This window comes from Macrosteles quadrilineatus, unplaced genomic scaffold (genome assembly GCF_028750875.1).
Source record: "Macrosteles quadrilineatus isolate MER2022 unplaced genomic scaffold, UCM_ALF_1.0 Scaffold_9__3_contigs__length_116548681, whole genome shotgun sequence".
NCBI lineage: Eukaryota > Metazoa > Arthropoda > Insecta > Hemiptera > Cicadellidae > Macrosteles > Macrosteles quadrilineatus.
Genome location: NW_026542602.1, coordinates 98,966,055 through 98,979,708, shown reverse-complemented (window position 1 = coordinate 98,979,708; position 13,654 = coordinate 98,966,055). Strand labels below are relative to the sequence as shown.

At 40.3% G+C, this 13,654-nt stretch overlaps 1 protein-coding gene across 1 annotated transcript; it reads right to left on the bottom strand.

Annotated features, from left to right (window-relative positions):
• Nucleotides 1–10,429: 10,429 nt before the first annotated feature.
• Nucleotides 10,430–13,057, bottom strand: LOC129003659 (uncharacterized). Its single transcript, XM_054431958.1, has 2 exons — nucleotides 10,872–13,057; nucleotides 10,430–10,637 (listed from the first exon to the last, which is right to left on the bottom strand). Exons 1-2 carry the CDS (start codon nucleotides 13,055–13,057, stop codon nucleotides 10,430–10,432), a joined length of 2,394 nt encoding a protein of 797 aa, XP_054287933.1.
• Nucleotides 13,058–13,654: the final 597 nt, after the last annotated feature.

The following is a 13,654-nucleotide window of genomic DNA, read 5'->3' as shown; positions in this document are numbered from 1 at the left end:
TAGAGTGTAGGCTGCGCTGAAAGCGCACCTTTTATGGTCACCGGTGACACAGCTTATTCCCGGTAGGCAGAAATTGTAAATGGACAGGCCAGAGATTTCCCGTACGTTGGGATGAAACCCTCGCAAAAACTCTGCCTTTTCTCTGCCTTTTGTGTAAATAATTTTAAAAGGAATGCAAAGTGCTGTAATTAAACCTTCATTGTATGGTACAGACCCCTCATTCCAACGGATACCATGATGCCGAGTTAACCAGCGAGCGGTTCTTTGCATTTTATCATTTAAATTTGTAATACTATAAGGTGGTTTGAAAATAATTTGACAGTTTAAAGAGCCGCCGACAACGGCCAACTCTTTAATTATAAATTTGTTATCGTTATCTGTGAAGGCTTGAAACTCAACTACTGCAAACGCCATTTGGCCACCTTTTGTACAGTGATATCTCGTTAAACAAACGTTCGGCTATTAAAGTAGGCAACTGATCTGTACACTCGTTCACACCGGAAAGGACTTGATTGATACACTCTTTGATTGAATCGTCCCGGTAAAAAAGCTCCCTAAGTGAAATGTAAATTAGAGGGAGGTTATTAATAAACATGCACCATTCATTCTGGTTGAGAGTTATAGAGTGCTCGCCGTCAGAGACGTAAGCATACTGATGACCAAAGACCATGTTTACCCTAATATCCTCCCGCGTATCTACTTTGAACGAGTATTGGTTCTTACCCTCGAGTGCTAGGGTGACGTCATTAAAGTGAGTTGCAAGCTGACAAAACGCATCGTACGACCAATAAACACAACCTTTTCTACCTTTAAATAATATTCCGAGCCCTCTATTTAGAAAAATCCCCGTCACGACACATTTTGTTAGGTCATTATCCAAATGATAGTCTGATTTCAAGAAAACCCCGGTTAGTAAATTTATAGGTTCTTTGCTCTTGGGAATGATCATCGGCTCTATACTTACATCCGCTCCCTGCGACGTCATCGCTCATACTAAATTTTCTTTAAACGGTTACCTTATTAACAGTACCTGTCAGTAATGAATATGTCATGTGAGTATCATGTAAAAGTAAACAGTACGCGGACGTATTGGCTGTAAAGGCTGTACCGGACTCAAACTCTACGCGCACATCAATAGGGCCTGATTTTATAGAATCATTTTGCTTTGAACAGTCAATAACGTACAGGGGTGCTTTGTCTTTGTATTTTTCCTTGTCTACTGCTGGATAGCTTTGTTTCCCGTAGTACGAAGAATGGAAACGGAAAAACATTTCATAGAAGATAGACCAATCACCGTGAATGTTATCATATGGATAGTACTGCGAATTTAAATAAACTTTGATATTTTTTAGATCGCAAGCATCAAAACATGACATGTCCTTTTTTATCTCATTCTTGCGACTAGTCTGAAATCCTACAATTACGTAACGGGGTTTTTCAAGCTGACTGGAGGTCTTTACAGTCCACGATTGTAAAGTGGTCTGTGGTACTGATGGATACTCGTGCAGTTCCCACGATCTAAACGGTAAATGTACTTTTGTATCTTTTTCAATCATCTTTAGTAGTTTCAAACGGTAAGGATCAGACACGGTAACGTGTGGTACCCTCCAGTATACCCCTGTAATTTCCAAAACTACTTCAGCAGCATTTGTACTGTGTACTGCGTTTAAATCGGTCGATGACCGCAAAAGAATCAATTCTTGTCTGACATTAGCAATTACACGCTTATAGTCCTCGGCAAAACCTAGCAACATGTGCAAAGGAACACAGAATGAAAACTCTGTAATTTTCTCTGTTTTCCCAGAACCTAACCAACAAGCGTTTTTTAAACTTTCTAGTTCACCCTGTTGTACCGATAATAGGTTTTTAATGGTTGTTGTTATACCTACATTTTTTATTCGATCGACCTCGACACCCCCGATTTCATATCTAATATCGTCAAAAAGAAACGCTACAGCATTATTGACAAGATGAACTTCTGCAGCAGTTCCATCCTGTTTCTTTCCGCTAACCCTGCCCACGATATGGAGAGTACTGTCAAACGGTGCAGTTATTATATCCTGTTGACTGATTGGTATACGTATTTCATCGTTATTCTTAAAGGTCGATGAAGCGTACGGTTTATGAGTGTGAAACTCAATACCTGTGATTACATCACTGTACTCTGCTTTATTTTCTATGTCCAACATCTTGAACTTTAAATCCTAATGAACGCAAAAACTTTGTATTGGTTGATGTTAACCGTACAGTGTCTTGACGCTTACTGATGGGTAAAGATTTTGTAACCTCCCTAAATACCAAACCCATTTTTCCTCCTTATATGCAGTCTGATGGATATATTTTCGTTTCTCAAGTTGATTCTCTCACCGTTTTGATCTTTGAGAGTGATTGTAACGTTGTTTATCCTCTTGACGTTCACAGGCAAATAAATGATTGTGTTGGGTACCTCCACTATTTTATAGCCTGGACCCACGTTTGGGTAGAACTCGTGTATAACATAGCCCTCAGCTCCATTGTCATACGAACCTCGAACTATATTACACTCTACGCGTATTACGTTTACATTAATGATGCTTACTGTTCTGTCGGAGGTGTGTTTTTCACCTGATTTCAAAGTTTTACTATCAAAACCCAGTAGAGGAGCAAGCGTGTTACTTTGTGTAAAATCAATAGCTTGGCTACACTTTATTTCCGATTTTAGCGTATTGTTATTTGCTTTCAATTCCAATTCCACATCCTTCCCTACTTTTTCTTTTAGAGCAGTTTCTAAATCTTCAATCTCATATGCCCCTTCAGCTATTTCAATCATTCTACCATCGCCGTAATAAAATTTGTTATTTTTACCCGCTTCAATATTTGGGATCGAGTGAAACGTCATCAAGTCTATAAGACCAATCTCCCATTCTCCTTCACTAACGTCAACAGATGGGAAGTAATCTTTTGAAACATAGGAACCTCTTCCACTCAAGCTAAACATTGTCGAGAAACTGTAAGCACAAGTGTCCGCATACAACTGAATTGAAATTTTGCTTCCGCTCGTAGTTATAGTAAATGTCGCAGTTACCAAAATACTGTAAAAGTTCACGTGGTGGCTTGAGATTACCAAAACTATCGAAATAGTACACGATATCCTTTACCTTTTTATAACACACCCAGTGAGTACCGTTGCCGAAACTAGAATCCAAGTTTACAATAGCCGATTCATTTTCTTTTGGTGCGCTAGGGAGAGTGTCTCTCATATAAACTCCTCTAAAGTGTGGTATACGTAGTTCTTTTGCATAGTGTAATAAATCATAATTTGTCAAAGGCCTTATCGGGATCGAGCTTTTTTTTTACCAACTCTTTTCTTTGTCTTTTTCTTACCGGCCCCTTGTTTTGGGTAAGGTCTAAGGTACAAACCTTTACCCTTTGGGTACGGTCTAAGGTACAACCCGTTTCCCTTTGTGGGAGATTTACGCTTAACTGGGCTTTTCTTCTTCTTTTTACCACCCCCTAACTTTGTTTTAGTCTTCATATTTGTAGTAACAGCCCAAGCAGCTGCTTTTTCAGCCAAAGATGCGTCTGAGGATTTAAATCGTCGCCACGCGCGCTCGGCCAATTCAGCGTCGGCCTGCCGTCTGTTCTCGGAATCTTTGTATTGCGAGTACGCAATGTCGTGCTGTTTGCAAGCTTCGTCTAATCCGTTGATTCCTTTGTCACCTCTAGCTAATCTTTTGGCTAATTTTGTACCTGGCCCACAGTAATTATAACCAGGTAAGTGAGCTTCAAAAGGTAATAAATCTACAGCCTTGTTTACAACGGAGGATATAATACCTCTTCCTGTGACTGCTCGTCTGCGTCTAACCGATGTTTTCCTCTTGCCTGCCATTTTATAACTGATGACTAACACATACTACAATGTTTTAAAAAGGTCATCCCATGTAGACTGCTCTCGGACAACCTGTGTATTCCAATCTTCAAAACTAGGGAAACTAGCCCTCCCTCTGTTTATCTGTTTGTACAGTGTATAGGCCAGATCTGCCATCACTTCCTTGAGATATTCTTTGTTTACAGCATCGTTTAACCACCGTGGTTTACCTACATTTGTTAGCCGTTTACTTTTAACGTCCCAATGTTTATCTTTATCGGGTAAAATTGAATTATTTTGTAGATATTGCAAGGTAACCGCATCGTGAATGTGGGCAGGATCGGACACCTGTCCTAACCGTTTATTCTTGAAATTCCATGCTAGTCCGCCTTGTAAAGGTGTGTGATTGTCCAAGTATTGTTTATTTACGGCATCTCCCCCTTTACTAGGGGGTGCCACATTCTGAATAACTGTATTTTTAACATCAAAAGCTCCATTTTAATTTTTTTGCAACGTGTTTTTATTGAAATACTCGAGATTTACAGCGTCTTTGTTGGCAACTGGGGAGGCAACATTCTGTATGACCAACTGTTTTGCATCAAAAGACCCCGCACCTCGTGTTATAGTGTTTTCCTTGAGAAATGATAGGTTAACGGCATCTCCATCCGCCTTTGGTGGAGCAACATCTTGCAGCCGGTAATGGTGTATCGAGTATGCGGTGGCGTCAGAGAACTTTAGCGGGGTATGAAGATCCATATATTGTTTTGTTACCGCATCTTTAACATCGACTGGATCAGCTATGTTACATACACGTGTGTTTTGAGCATCAAAATGACCACTTTGCAGTGTCATACAGTTTAAAAGTGAATTCGCATGCGATCTGAAATTCATCGCATCAAGATTGTCTTTTGGATCGTCGACATTGCACAGACGTTTACCTTGCATATCATAGCTACCATCCTGTGATAATGCAAAGCCTTCGCCTTTGGGTCCAACAAGACCCTTCTCCTTCTTAGTATAACGTCCAAACTTGTCTATGCCCATCGTGAGACTGACTTGTATCGACTGTTTCCGCTACCTTTTATGTATCCTGCTTCGTGCAGTTCCTCTACAATGTTTACAATCTCGTTGCTGTGTGAAGTATTTCCGGTTTCAGCTGATGCTATCAACAGTTTTAGTCTATCGACCAACTCGTTGGGATTATCCCAATGCACTATATCGCGAGACTTTGTACTTTTCCACGATATTCCTCTACCCTGTCTGACGGGGAACAGATCCTTGATCACGTGTCTGTATTTCAAACTACTATCACGTCTGATTTGATTGTCAAAATTATATCCCTTTTTGTGAGCATTTGATGCAATCAATATACTTTTGTAGGCATTTAGATCGTCCTCTGTATACACATCGCTGTTTGGCAGTCTTTTAAATATAAGCTCATAGAGCCCCTCGGAAGGTGGGTATCTCGTGTTGTTAACAATAATGGTACCGTCAGTGTCAAATTCCACCACCTTGTTTCCAATCATTAAAGTTTTTCCTCTTTCATCAAACCTTGGACCATAGTCGTGGTCAATAGTTCTATGTTTTCCACCGGCGTCTCGTATAAACTGGGTCATATATTTTCTAGTTAACGGGTTCTCAAACTGCTCTTCAATGTACTTGGATGCTGTTTGAAAGCCTAATGGAGACGAAACAACCTCTTCCAATTGACTAGTTTCAGCTCTAGGTGTTGATATGGCTTCTGGTTTAAACGGTTGACCAATGTAATCATCGTCATCACTCTCATAGTCCATTGGCTCTTCTTTAGAAAGCTGTTCAATTTTAACATCTGTTTTTAGTTCGCCTTTTTTCAGTTCTCTAATTAACGGTTTGTATTGCTGTTCCAACAGTTTTTCACTCTCCACACTACCATCTTTAAACTGTCTAAATTTACGCCTAACTGCTTCTTTCAACTCTGCTATTTGCAGGGTGAGATGTTTATTCTTCCGCGTCATCTTTGATAATGAGCCTGAAACACCACAGCTAGCCTCTTAAGGCAATTCAATCTGCCGAAAAAATAGTGCACGTTTCTTATGTTTACGTAGGTAGTGCACTACTTCTTTCAAAGATATACCCGAGGTAATATCTATATCCCGGTAGTATCTCTTTGTCACTAGATCAAATTGCGGAATAGTGTACCTTTTTGACCAATTCCGAAAAACAAACGTTCTTTTCCAATTATCTCTCCATTGTGGTATTTCCGCTACGGTATACCGCTCACTAACGTAACTTTTTTCCATATACCTCTGCAAAAAAGACATTGGACGCTTCATCTCATTGTAGTGTAACAGAAACGAGTTCAATAACCAAAATTCACTTGGATTCGCTCCAGTGAACTCACGCCACTGGTCAAACAGTTGACGATCAGTTATCGTATACACACCATTATTGAAACTTATTCCAAAACGTTCGCTATATTGTTGTAAAGTTGGCAACGCAGCCTTTAGAAATTCTGTTGTAAACAGTCCTTGGCACAAGTTGTTTACCCCGGCATAAGGTTTACCACGAGATCTCGGTAATCCCGGAGGTACCGGACCATATGCTACATTATAACTCACATCGATATGGCATTTCGACGCCATCGCAGTTTTATAAATCGTCAGAGGTGATCTTATTGGTAGAGTCCGTTCAGTCAATACTATACATCTTGCTGCGTGGGGAATATTGCAACCGTATTCGAGCATTCGGAGGTAAATCTGAGTAAAGTTTATGCTACCATGAAGGTTGCGCAATGGTAAAACCTTACCAAAAATATCCGGAAACGGTCTAAATCTTGAAATTATATTATGGGACTCTCTAACTGTGCAGTTGTTCATATCTTCATGATAGACCACCAGTTCAAGAGGAACTTTCTTTTCTTCGCATTTTTCCAAAAATCTAATCCAGATTTCACGGTTATACGTACGTTCACTCGCAGATATCATTAACAAGATAACCGGGGGTAGTACAGCGCTCTGTTTTGGCACTTTATGTCTCCAACACCGCCTATTGTACTTGTGACCATGACGTCCTTTTCTGCTACAATAGTTTCCACAAAACTTTTTCCTATCGGAATAGTAATATGTGCAAAGATTAGATTTAACATTATGAAGTTTGGTATCGTAACCTCTAAGGTCGTTGTAGGTGTAGATGTTAACCATTATAACTCCTCAAGGAAACTGTCAAATCCTATACGGTATCTTCCTTTATTAGTGTCCCGAGTCTTGTCGATAACTAAGAACCCATGATTGTCTTTCCACGCCAGTGAACACAACTGTTTGAATTTATCAAATGGCATGTCGGTAGTGACATGGTCGCTATATACATGTCGTAAATTCATATCATCCTGTTGGAATAGTATTAAAAGGTTTGCGTTGTCTCTGATAAGCTGCTTTGGTATAGCACTATACGTCTGCCCCAAATAAAAGGTGTCAATATTGTTATGCCTACCCATAGTGAAATAGTTTGTAATGTTGTTGTGTTTCTCACAGGATATATCGTCAAATATCATTATTGAATGCTGTTTAGCCTTATTTGGATGAACTACCAAGTTGTTGTCACCATATGCAAAGTAACCAATTTCCTTAGGCAGAGCCAATGGTAAAAACTGGTATTTGGGCTGATTAAGGGATTTACAGAAAATGTAGATATTTTCAAAAACAAGACCATTTGGATCGAATAATAAATTAAACACAACATTTGTTTTACCCGAGTTGCTGGGGCCTGAAAGGATCCCGCGAATTGAGTCTGGTAGCAGATGGCTATGTTTATTTTTAGATGCCAGACCCTCGCCGAGATACTCGTCATAGTTTTTTACCGTCAAAGGGGGACTCTGCTGTGCCACACGCATCGTGTTCAACTGATGTAGCACACTCACCCTATCGTTTATAAATACGTCCGGATGCAGCTGCTTGATCTACACGGAGCCGTCACCGGATGCTCTAAATAAGAATGTCGCTTTTACTAAGCCACGTGTCGCTTTTCTTGTCAAAGCCAAGCCATCTGACTTTTATTTTATCTCCTTTCCGCTGTAACACTCTTTCAACTAAATATACATCTCCGGTCTTTGATTTATTTAGCTCCTGTTCATAAAACCCTCCCTTTAGTATTTCACCGTTATGGTCTTTGAGTATATATGTAGGTGGTTTTGTTGGTTTGATGGCGTAAATGGTGAAAACCTCGTTTGTCCAGTTTGGCAGATAGCCTTTAGTAAAAACTCTTTTATACTTACTAATCCTAACACTATCCCCCAGTTTAAATTTTGGTACCACCCTTTTTCCCTTCTTGTTTATCCTTTTTAATATTTCCTTTACATTCTTTTGTTTCACATCTTTTGGTTTCATACCAATTGTTTTGTGTACCGAGTTATTATATCGTTTGAGAATATCAGGAAGTAACGACAACCATTCATATGTACCCTTTGCGGTAAACTCTTTCCACATCCACTGTTTCAAAGTTCTGTTATATCTTTCCACGATACTAGCTTTTAAATCAGAAAACGTAGAATAATGGTTAATTTTATACTTTTTCATGAGAGCACCAATATGTTTATTAAACCATTCGGTCCCCTGATCGGTTTGAAAGTGTTTCATCTTATGTTTTATCAATATAGGTTCAAGTGCCTTGGCAACTGCCGGACCTGTCTTATCTTTTAATGGGACTGCAAAACCGAGTTTTGAAAAACAATTGATCATAGTCATGATGTACCGATTACCTTTATTTAGCTTTGCATAAGGCTGCATCTCTACGAGATCGGCCTGGTACAAATCATTCAACCCTTTAAGAGTCACTTTCCGTCTAGTGTAATTCTTTCTAGCAGGTTTGTGTAGCTCTTCAGCTATAGCACGTCTGACATCCATTGTTAAAATGATACAACTTGACAGTGTATTGATAATTTATTAAGTTTTTTAGAAATGCTGCGGCCCCTCCACCGCCGCAGCTCGTGATGGTCTCCAAATACAAACTAGTTGCCACCTCCGTTTATTTTTTTGTTTTACAAACATTTAGTTTTTACAATATTTACAAGTGACTTTATGGAAGATAAATAAAGGAGCCATGCAAATGCAGCATGTTTCTTTTGGGACTTTAAACTTTGGATACATGTAGTTACCTCTTCGCTTTAAACAAGAAGGCAGATCAACCATTCTTCCACAGTCAATACATAACCTACTGGAGCCTCTAAAAGACTCGTAGTAGTTTAGGGTTACATAACCACAGTTTTCCCTATGATAGCTCAAAACGTCCTGCCTTAGCGTTGATGGAAGATCAACACTTTCTTTTACATAAGGGAAAAGGATAACGTTTGTGCAAATCTCCCTAATTGAAAGCTCAGACAGGGACAACATGATGGCAAGAAGGTTCCAAATAGAATGGTCTTTTTATTTTCCCCCCAGAAAAGCTGCGGCCCCTCCACCGCCGCAGCTCGTGATGGCCTCCAAAAACAAACTAGTTGCCACCTCCGATCCCCCAAAATTTCTCTTACCACCTTCTCAAGGATGGGATCAAAGATTGTAGACAGGAACATCTTCTCAATCTGGTCCAATTGTATAGACGTGCTGCACAGATGGTGCATCTATCTCTTGGAGTCTTAAATTTTGGTACACATACAATTGTTCCAAACCGCCGAAAAAAAATATTCGCTGCCTCTCCACAATCCTTACAAAACTCTTCATTGTCGAGAAAACAAATATGGTAGTAGACATAGCCACAGTTTTCATAGTGGTAATTGAATATGTAATCTTTAATCACAGGTGGGATTGCTGCTTGCTTTACAGCACTCAAAAGAAACATGTTATCAGTAATTGTTCTAGCTGAGAGCTCAAGTAGGGACAACATGGTGGCGAGAAGGTTCCAAGTGGAATGACACTCACCCCTCCACACATGGTTTACGGGCCTTTCAGCCGCGCCAGTGACCTTCATATATGGTTTACAGGCTTTTTAGTCAGCCGTGCCAGTGACCTTCACACATGGTTTACGGGCTTTTTAGTCAGCCGCGCCAGTGACCACCATTCACACATGCACAAGGAGTAGCTCAAGTCCCTCCAGATTTGAGCGCCTCAATGTACAAACACATTCAAAAATAGCCCCACTCCAGTTGGATCCTAGCCACCATGTGTTTCGCATCGTGTTTCGGCTGGATATTCTCCATCAAGCGCGACGAGCCGTCGCCATTTATCGTCAAGACAAGGGTGGTATTTCTTAGACCGGTGGAGCCAATCTACGAAGAACTTCGACCCTTGGATCTCAGGCCACCACCGTTACCACCAAGAAACACAGAATATGCCACCATAAAGGTATGTAGTGATAGTGGAGAGGGGAGCGCAACACATGTGCAACATGTGTTCAGTGTCCAACATGATCTCTCTGATGCTGGTCGTTAGTGATTTTGTTCAACATTATTTATATCGCAGAGTATGTGAATTTTTGAATTTGAGTGAAGAAGACAACGATTCAGACACAGATTCGGAATTTGGGGTCAATTGGGGCCCGGGAGGGTGGAACGGGTAGAACGAGGTAGATATTGGGGACTGGGAGGAGCTGAGTGACAGTGATAGTGATAGTGATTCAGAAGTTGAGATCTTGGTGAGTTTTTTGAATTTTAAACCCATATGGAAGTGTATCATAATTGCTACCATGTTTCCTTTTTGGCCCCGTAATTTTAAACTGTTTGACCTCACTGATTGTAACTATATTCCTATCCTTTGTTCGTCTGATTCTATTTTCCTCAATGTCCATTGTTTGTGCAGCATCACCAAGGACCATCTCTTTCAAACTGTCAAATCCAATCTTTTTAGAAGTTTTCATATTTAATGTAAGCCCTTTTACTTTACAAACGGGAATCAATTTTTGTTTGTTTGTTGACCACACGAGGTATGCATAGGTTTTTGGCCCTCCGGATACAAACTCTGTTATGTATGAACCTGGTCCATACTCGGCCAACTCATCGGTCATTTCCCCTAGATAATCTCCCGTGGGAACTCTATACAAACCACCCTTGTATACATACAATACAGAATCAGTATCATAATACAACACTTGACCACCCAAAGCATCTAGATGCTCATAGAGCTTCAATCTCGCTTGGGCAGTAGTGTAAGCTGCCAACACAACATTTACATTTTGTAATGGCTCCCCAACCTCCTCAATGTACTCCCAGCTAACAACAAGAACCTCATCATTGACAATCTGTACTCTATTTACATCAATTTCAGAGCTAGTTAACATTTTGAAAAGTGTTTTTGGGTCCCTGACAATCGTAGCTTTTGTCTGATTTTCACGCTGTCCAAATTTTCCCCAAAACGAGTTCAACATAAGCTTAGCTAACGACCTTAATCCACCATTTTTTACAATTTTGTCTTTTTCTAGTTGGACACCCTCTTTCTTAAAATAGTCGTCGATGTACTTGTTTTTGTCCTCGTCTGTTTCACACCAGCCCGGGAACCCAGATGCTTCCTGTTTCATTTTTAAAAATTTATTTATAAAGTCAGTAAACAACCCACCGTTTTCATATGTGGCTACCTTATACTCCCAAAGTTCATACATGTCGAGTACAACATAGCCCTTTTCTACAGCTTTACGAACTTCGTCCATGGTCCAGGTCCCAATAAGTGCTCTGTCACCACTTTCGTGGTAGCAATTACTTTGAATCTGACCATCTCCACAAGTCGCGCACAAAACAAACATTAACTTGTCATTCATTTTGGCTGGGAGAACGGGGTGATAGAGCTCACGAGGTGGAAGTACTTTACACTTTAATAGACCCTCAACATTGAGACCTCTCTGTCTACACTCTTTGTCTCCTACATAGATTGTCGGATGCCCTACAGGGTACTTGCCATATTTACATACCCAGGGATAGAGAGAGCATACATCCACGTATTCAACGGTTTCCCCTTCGGCGCATTTGTGATAGGTTTTGGCATTCCCGGTTCGGCCCCCAAAAAATGCTTGCCTCGGATTCAGAGGTAAATTGTTGAGGATCGGCAGCTTGTCTAGATGTTTTAGGTTTTCCGTCTTTTTTAACTTTCTAAATTCACATTCCCACATTTGTACGACGTTATCGCCCAACTTTGCTATTTTAGTTTTAGTCCGTTCATATCGCAAGTGAAGTGAGTCAGAGGGATCCTCTTTCAAAGCAAGTTCACGATCGTAGGGAAAGCATTTGGGACAGCCGTGCCAGTAGCAGCCTTGAAATTCGTAAATATTCTGACCGTCAAACCCATCTACTTTCAGTTTATTGATCTTAACTTCTTTTCCACAACCAGCGTGTTCGATTCTAACTCCACGTTTCTCCTCTTCCCACGATAGCCACTGTAAAGCAATAGCCGACTGAGCGTCTGCAAGCCTATACCCGTTTTTAGGAACGATGCCAATGGTATTTTTCTTCAAAAAGTTCCGACGGAAGGCCAAATTGCATGCACTGGCGATGGTTACAGCTTCAAAAAACGGGTCAACATTACACTCTTGCAGAAAAATTGAACGGAACTTTAAGCAAGCTTGGGCCAAGATATCAACGTCCGACATACAATACTCGAGGATTTCTTTCTTAAAGTCAAATATAACTTGGTTTGCAACTTGATCATTATACCAGTTTTCAAAATCTTTATATGATTTTTCAAACATAGATTCTGGGCAGTAAAACTCCTTTAGCGGCATAGAGCCCACATAATTTTGATTCTTAAGAGTGTTAAAGAGGTGGGGGAAATAGCCTTTCTTCTTTTCCGGGGGCAAGTCAAAGGCTTTGGGCAGTGCAGCAAGAGGCATAGGGAAATAACTAAGTGAATCAACAAACCTCACATTGTCAATCTCCATCAAAATGACCTTAGTTCCCCGCATTACAAGTTTCGGAGTAAACTTTGTATCCTCCAACACATATTTGAGCAAAAACTGGAAATCAAAACCCTGCCCATTGTGTGCAATAACACATACATCTTTAAAATTTCTACGGACTTGCATCACATAGTCCATGAACTGAGTGACTGGTTCAGAACTAAACACTCGTGTACGATTTTTACAAGCCATACAAAATTTAGCCTCAATACACTGATAACAAAACTGTTGTGACACACACAAGTTCACTTGATGCAATTTAGACTCAGGATCTGAGGGCAGAGACTCATCTTGACGGGTTTCCAAGTCAAAGAAAATAAACAAAAACTCTTTAGATTTAGGCTTTCTTGTGTCAGGTTTCATATAGCATTTGTGGTTAGGTTCTTCAAATGAACTGCAAGGTTTGCAATATACTTCACCACATTTATGAGGCTTAGATCGATCTCTAATCCAAACCAATTTCCCACAGTCTAGACATTTCTTTACATTTTTACATCTATCAGCTTGATGCGCGATAAAACATCTCTGATTTTTATAAGTCATGTTACATTTAGAGCACAGAACACCACCACTCTCCACTACACAGGGAGGTGAGATAGTTTGACACTGTGGGCAAATGTTTGAGCAACGATGCTCTCTTTTATGATCGTAGGGTACATGACAGGCTTCACAAAAATAATTACAAACAAAAGCAGCAGTCAAACAATTAATCACATTGTAGTGTCCATTGTGAAACAACAAGTTAATTTGGAACTTAGGGTTCTCTACATTTCCCTCAAAGTAGACATCACGTCCTTTCCTGTCATAGTTGTACACGACAATTTTGTAGTCCCTCAAAAACCCCTGAAATTTTTCAAGTTCCGGGATCCCAGCTCCACCCTCTGGCATTTCAACCCTAGCTCGACGCACAAGTTCCTGAGCCCTGATTGTTTGCCTATTTGCCCTATCCTTTCTAACTGC